General features: G+C 37.9%; 1 protein-coding gene across 1 annotated transcript; it reads right to left on the bottom strand.

Annotated features, from left to right (window-relative positions):
• Positions 1–224: 224 nt before the first annotated feature.
• On the bottom strand, positions 225–7,168 carry LOC114553561 (uncharacterized). Its single transcript, XM_028574772.1, has 6 exons — positions 6,979–7,168; positions 6,228–6,276; positions 1,598–2,607; positions 1,273–1,428; positions 933–1,025; positions 225–533 (listed from the first exon to the last, which is right to left on the bottom strand). The coding sequence occupies exons 3-6, from the start codon at positions 2,585–2,587 to the stop codon at positions 225–227; spliced, it is 1,548 nt and encodes a 515-aa protein (XP_028430573.1). The 5' UTR covers positions 2,588–2,607; positions 6,228–6,276; positions 6,979–7,168.
• Between the last annotated feature and the right edge of the window lie 205 nt (positions 7,169–7,373).

The following is a 7,373-nucleotide window of genomic DNA, read 5'->3' as shown; positions in this document are numbered from 1 at the left end:
CACCATAACCACACTCTGACAGGTTTACCAGACATGGGCTTCCACAAAAAAATGAGAATTCTGTAAAAAGAAATTCTTAAAGTAAGGCTGTTCAATTGAAGTATGTGTCTCTTATTTACATTTAACAATATCCCCTTTCATTCTCCTGCAAGGTTTTTGAATACAAGCTAGAACACAGAACAAAAACATGCTGCATCCAAATGTTTCTTGGAATAATCCATTATTTAGAGCTTGACACTCAGACTGCACACTCTGCGTCTGATTGTCTTTGGTTCAATCTCCATGAAGATTTTCTGCAGCGCATCAAAAGTGTATTTGAGCTCACCTGGATAGCTCAAGTTTAGAGCGTAGATGAGGCCAAATAACATGGCACATGCATGTGTAACTGATGGCAGCTTGTTAAGGACTTCCACACCTTCTATTACAACCCCAACGTCCTGTGGTGGCTGGAGAGGATCCTCCTCCTCCCTTATAACAAACACTGCCATTGTACACCTCTCGAGCTCTGTTTCAGCTTGGTCCTTCTGAACAACCTGATAAAAGAGATTTATTTTAAAAGTTATTCTGATTAAACCTTTGTCTGGTGCACCAATATAAATAAATACGCATGCAAATGTTTTTTCAATCAAATTTGTAAATAAATTAATTAAATCAATGGGGGTCTTTTGGAAATGTAATGACTTGCAAATTCCAGCAGATAGTAAATGGCAGCTCCTCCAAATATTTTTGGCTTGACTTAGCGAAGGGTTAATAATGGCGGAAAGATTTTGCCAAAAGTTATGAGGAATTTTCTTTTCTTTATATGATACATTTGTTTGTACTTTTAAGACGTATATAAGGTTTTTAGAAACAGTTGACAAGTGTTGAGACCATGTATGACTTTTAATATTTCTTTATCTTGTCCAAAGTGATTATTGCATATAACTACTTACCAGATACTCCTTGATAAGTTTGTCCACATCCTCCCCAAGGTACACAATAAGGGACTTCAGCAGGCACTCTCTCTTTAGATTTACCTCAAGACTCTAGGTCAAAGCACAAACAGTACAAAATTATGCTGTTCAGTTTTATAACTTGATTAAAGATGCAACTGCCACACAATGCACATGGGTTCTTTGGTAAACAGTACTTTTTATTTACAAATGCTTTGAGTAAACCAGTTAAAAAGTCAGTCAAACTCAGAAGAGAAGCACGGCACATCTTCCAAAGTGTATTTTAACTCTACAAATCTCTGCAAATTTTATTTGATGTACTGAGTGAGTACATACATACCTGATCCAAAACTCTCAGTATGTTCCGGGTCTTCTCTCTGACAGTTCCTCCCTTGTTTCTGATGATATCAATCAGCTTGCTGTGGTGCTTGTCCAAGGAAGCCAGGAACCGCGGTTGAAGAGGAACAGTTGTAATCCTCATGAATTCAGCATTGATCTTAAAAAAAAAAAAAAAAAACAGCACATTACAAGATGTGGTGTGTAAGATCTTATTTTTGACATCTAGGGCCTAAAGATGCATTATGGCTCATTAGCAGGTTTCTAATGGTAGGGAAGAATATTATAGGACTGAACTATTGCAATGGATTTACAAAAAAGTTACTTACCTCATCCATTGAGAACAATGCGGGCCATCTGACTTTTAAGTCCTCCACTCCTAATTCCTTCTCCACAATTTCATGTCTCCGCAGTGAAAAAGTCTTGGCCATTTTGTCCTTTATCAGTGCACGGTTGTTTCGTTTCATCACCTCACTTAGAAGTAACAGTCTCTCCTTTTCCAACTTGTCTGGGGTCTCTCCAGTTGGAATGTCAGGTATGTGGTTGGCCTCTCCTCTCTTAGGTCTCTTTACTTTTTTTGCTGGCAATGCATCCTCTGGAGCTTTGGATTTAAGTGAATTTGCAAGTAATTCAGAACACCCAATGCCCTTCAACTGAGTTCGGTAGTTGCCCATTTTGGTCTTCAACCGCTGCTTCCACCCGTAACAACCATTGTATGAACCAGGTTCAGAGAGACATGGATGCTTCTTGATAAGTGCTTCGGCAACATCACTGAAGTCAGAATCTGTTGGGTAGGCCTTGTACTTGAAAATCTCTTCAGCTACCTTTTCCAGAATATCAGATTTTGTTTTTGAACTAGGTGTCAACCTTGTCATGTTTGACCTATACACCACATTCCCCTTCTCTAACTGCAGTTCAGTGTCATAGGAGAACGTTGGTATCGGAAACTCTCTTGGCCACATCTGAGTTCTTGTAGAGACAGAGCTGGAGGGTGTGGAAAGGAGCTCTGTGTCATCTGATTGAGTTGACAAATCATCACAGACAGTAAGATTAAGTCCTTGGCTGCAATCATCAATTATTGGGATGACCTTGACAGTTGCCAAGTCCTCAAGTTCAACAGTAGATGTCAAGTTCACTAGCGCATCTCCAAAGTCTCTGTCTTGGTACTGCAGTCTGAAATTACCATTAAACCCACACACTTTCCGGACTTCATCCATAAGCTGCTCCATTGTCTCTGGAATTCCATCAGACAGAATTAGCTTCCTGGTGTCATCAGGATTCAAAACAACCCGCAACTTGGCTGGCCTTTTCACTGCCATATCCGCCCATCAAAAAGAATCTAGTAAAAACAGGAATAAAAAAAATTAGTATTAGTTGTATGGTCCATAACTTTCATCTAATTACTACTCACCAATTTTATGATTAACAATCCCACTAATCACTATTATAGTGATAAAGAGAAGTTTTACACTTTCTGAAATTCCCATACATTTGTGTCCAAAGTCAAACTGCTACGGCCTTAAAGCATTGTCTTTTTTACATTATGAGAGGACAGCAAAATAAAGCAAAACAAGGAATTCTCAAACATTTCCAATCCTACACTCATTCATATTCAACCTTATGCATGTATGTATCTCTTCAGAGAGACGAGGGCAAATCCATCAACCATGTAGTGAGCCAGAGGGTAAGGATCTGTCAGTTCATGCACCCCAACAAGACTAAGTTCCCTAGCAGTAGATATGACTAAGTCATAAGCTCTGTAATGTTCCAGGTACCAGGCATCCCATTTTTTGACAATGAAAATTAGTCTCTCCTGTAGAACAATCATATGAATTATTTCCCAGAACTCTGGAAGTCCAGCCAGAGACCCATGGGCTACCACCATTCCAATCTTGTAGTTGAAGCCGTCATAGGTTGCACTTTTTGCAAGGTTCACAGTGTCCACGTGTTGATGTCTTTGCTTTACTGCCAATGCAATGTCCTCATTAATAACATCAAGGGGAAGTGTTGAAACATCAGAAACCTCCAAAGATGGCTTACAAAATCTACACATGTGCAGATTATATGCAGTCTGAAATTGGTGCCTTTGAGCTAATGAATACAGTACATTTTTATAACAGTTTGTATGATTTAATTACTCTTTTAACGAAGCTATGTTTTGCTTCAAATCTCATAGTCCATAGTGCAACAAGGGGTCCGAACTGGCGTATTAACCCTGGATAATGCTCCAAGTAATGATGTTTGGGCCGAATTCTTTGATCAGGGAAAACTTCTTGGAATACTGTCCTGTGTTCAGATATCTTGAAGTCAAGATAACAAATAGAGTCCTCCGTGTGAAAAGGTGCAACAACCAGTTCTACAATGTCCTTTAATTCACAGAGGACTTGCCAGGCTGGTTCGTTTGAAGGAACTCTGGTCCCGATCAAGAAAGGAAGAAATCTCAACAAGCTCCAATTCTCGTGTGCATTTCCTCCAATTGTTGTCTTTGCAGCGTAGGTGAGGGGCACAAGATGGGGACGGTTTGTCTTATCGGTCCACTTAAATGGAAATGTTGTTATTGCTTCATTTAAATTGGCTAACGTGAAATATTTTTTTTGAAATTAACACAGTAAGACAAAGAGCAATCTCAGCAGGGATAATTCCTTCAAACAGATCATGAGCTATATCTGGGGGGAAACTCTGCGTCACACAGAAATATGACAGATTTTCTGACAGCGTACACTTCCTTTTAACACCAAAATGACTAGCCAGTGAATTTTCTTCAATAACTTTAAGATGAGCAGTATGGATATCCTTGCTTCTTACACAAAATGCTCCAGACTTGACTTCTGTTGTTTGAATGTCTACATTTTCTGCTGTACAAAATCTGCAGACATATTTACCTGCAAAACTTTCCACAAAACCTGCAATACCATGGGCTCCGAGATTGTCTGCTACTACACAATGAACAAAGCCTTTCAGAGATTTCCCCAACTTGGCAATGAACAGTCCTTGTTGTTCTAATATAATAAGATCATCTACTAAGGGCTTCAAAACACTGTCAAATCCATAGCACTTAACATCCTCAGTATGAATAAGTGCAGCTAAATATATATTTGAAAGCGATGAGTGACAACTAGCAGGCAAGTTCCCCAATGTCCAATAAACACCACAAATTTTATGTTTTTTTCTGGAGGTACCAAGGGGATTACATATTTCAAAATCATCTACATATAAAATAAGGGAAATAGCACACTCCTTTGAAAACGGCAAATTTTCTCTGTAATTACTACCATCATAAAAAAAAGACTTATACAGAATTTTATCAGATTGAATTTGATATGAAGATTTTAAATTAGTTGCTTTGTCCAAAAAAGTTTCACAACTTAGAATCTGCTGTAAAGATTTTAGAATAGAAATATACTGAAATGATTTTTTGTTTTGTGAGTCGAGCACAAATTCTACAGATTCTACAATATTAAAATGTTTTTTGTAGTAAGTCTTTCGCTTCCAGGCAGTGGAAAGAGGGCCACGGCCACTACAAGAAGCAGTGATTGGATTTGACTTACAGAGAGTAGATGCTAGGTCTTGCAGAATAGTTTCATCTACTTGACAGTTACCATTCTGTAAGTGCTGAGCTAAGGTTTGATGGATAAGAGGGACAGAAGCAGTGCCTATTAAATAGTCAAACTCTTGCAAAAGTTCATCAACGGCCACACTAGAAACAAGATAAATATGTTCTAGCTTTAGTAGAAGAGAGGCAACTTTGAGCTCAACATTACATGTCAAGTCATTTAAATCCCGCACATCAAAACTGGAATCACCCAAGTCATCTGTACTTAATTCATCTAAGGGCTCAGTATCAACACTATCAATCTGGATACTGCTACAATGACTTTCAGCAGAAAGATTTACACTTGACCCTTTTTTCTCAACTACTTCAGGCTTTAGGTCAGTTTCAGAACAATCCTTATGATTTCTGCTTCTGTGAGTTCGGAACGAGCCATAAACATTTGTTTTGTAAAAACACCCCTGAAACACACAAACTACCGTTTCACTGTTGTTCAGGTGCTGCGCTATATGTTGAAAATAGTCTTTTAAATTTGAACGTTGATTGCAACTGCATAAAAGACATTTAAATGTGGTAAGTTCCGTTTGTGAGGATTGCTGATGACATCTTGACAAGTGGCTCAAAAGTGCATTCCAAGTCTTGCAGGTACATGGACAGTTGAAATAGATGCAGCGATAGGAATGGTGACGTCCATAATGTCTGTGTTCAAGCTTATAATGTTTAAGTAGCTCAGATCTTCGTGAAACAGATGTACCACAGTCTTTGCATTTCCACATGCATCAGAAGACTAGGAAAGAAAGAAAAGTAGACCCACCTTACCAAATTGCCACTTAATACAGTTTACATGATGCAGAATGGTAAATTTACATGCAGTTTATATAAACAGTTATGTTTTTGTCATTTACTTCAGCAGGAAAGCAACATCTTTTTAAAGCAAAGATATTTCATTTTACTAGTTCATTAGTTGTAAAGGTATCATTGCTTGTCTCCATATGTCCCTACTTTGCAATTATTCAAAAGCTGTAATAAGTGAATAGTTTTATACAGTATGAAAAACAAACTGACGTTCTTACAATTACTGCAATCATTTAAATCAATTTTAAGGTTACTTAAACTGCATGAAATTACTTACTATTTATTTAATAGTTTATTGTCTGGTCAAATGAACTTACTGTAAGGTGGGTAACTTTGTGATATTTGTTTTGACTAGAGATGTGAGGACACTTTCATACTGCCAGACACTATATTACAAATGTAACTAAAGCAATTTTAATTACATTATTACTAATAGATATTACATTAGTATTAGTATATGTTGAAATATATTAGGCTATCAGCTGCATCTCTATTTTGGGTTTTAATTCGTAATTAAACATACATGTAAATGTTCACTTAATTCCCGGACTTACCAAATTCAGTAATGGCTAAAATTGTAAACCTTTTCAGGAAACAGCAAACCTGTAAAGACAAAGAAAAGGCGAGATTTCACATTTAGTTTTACATGGGGATATTAGCATTATCCATAATTGTCACTAAAACTATCAATTACATCAGAAATATTGGCGGTAGTATACTGAAATATTATAGAATTAAAAACAAATTCCTTTTTAATAAGTACTCATGATGAAAGAGGACCAAAGTTATGATATCCCTCAAAAAAAAAACTAAATCTGGATTAAAAAGTCTCTATGGCACAGAAAATGGTCACCTATTAATCCCTCTGTTGCTAAACTGAACAGATGCACAGGACGTGATGTGCAGAGCACTTCTTTAAGTGTCATGAATCACTAAAACTAGCTACTCATTGAACTGAAATACTCCCGTTTATAATTATGGACGTTTTTTTTCCCCATCGACTTTAAAACGAAAATTTAACAGGGTTCATTTTATCAGACATGAAGCCGACACCTTACATTGCTGTCGGATTAGCACAAACAGACCAAGAGCTGTGGCATGTTAAATATATCTGCGGTTGATTAAAGACAAGGCGGGCAGGCAAACGTCCGTGACCACAGTCAAACTAACGTTACGTTTTTATTTGTTAAATACACGTTTTAGTAATTTGTTCTTTAGTCTTTTACTCCGAAGGTTTATGCCACTTACAGTAACATGCATTTAAGCCGTGAAATGCGACAAAATGTCGACGTTGACGAGTTTTACCTTCTTTGCCTCACTTTGCTCTGCTGCCAGCTCTGTGTATGGCGTGTGCGAGCCGCTGTTGTGTCAAAGTCTGTTCCACCGTCGAATAGTACTTCCCTCTTGTTTAAATGCGTAGCGACCCCACTGTGGTTAGCGATAAGATGGTTCAAGTTCAGGTATTGTTAGGGGAAACATGTCGACAGGGGAACGATCTTCCACATACAGCTTAATTTATGGTAGCCGCGGTATTCCCGTCGCGAGGTGGACCTCCCCGCCCTCGGCAAAAAAAAACACGTCGAGCAGAACAGGCCCTCTCCTAGTTTTTAAGCATGACTTAAATACGAGCGTTATCATACTACCATTACTTTTACACACAGAGACAACAAATCTCTATGTGCATGTGAAAAGAATGCAAA

Source organism: Perca flavescens, chromosome 4, assembly GCF_004354835.1.
Source record: "Perca flavescens isolate YP-PL-M2 chromosome 4, PFLA_1.0, whole genome shotgun sequence".
In the NCBI taxonomy this organism is placed as follows: Eukaryota; Metazoa; Chordata; class Actinopteri; order Perciformes; family Percidae; genus Perca; species Perca flavescens.
The sequence above is the reverse complement of the archived record's forward strand: the minus strand, read 5'-3'. Positions and strand labels throughout refer to the sequence as shown.

What these genes read in the sequence shown, in the direction of transcription:
- LOC114553561 (XM_028574772.1), bottom strand. Translation starts at nt 2,587, where the DNA reads ATGGCAGTGAAAAGGCCAGCCAAGTTGCGGGTTGTTTTGAATCCTGAT. An exon ending in TACTGAGAGTTTTGGATCAG is followed by an intron (nt 1,026 to 1,272) that starts GTATGTATGTAC and finishes GCTTTGACCTAG; the next exon opens with AGTCTTGAGGTAAATCTAAA. An exon ending in AACTTATCAAGGAGTATCTG is followed by an intron (nt 534 to 932) that starts GTAAGTAGTTAT and finishes CTCTTTTATCAG; the next exon opens with GTTGTTCAGAAGGACCAAGC.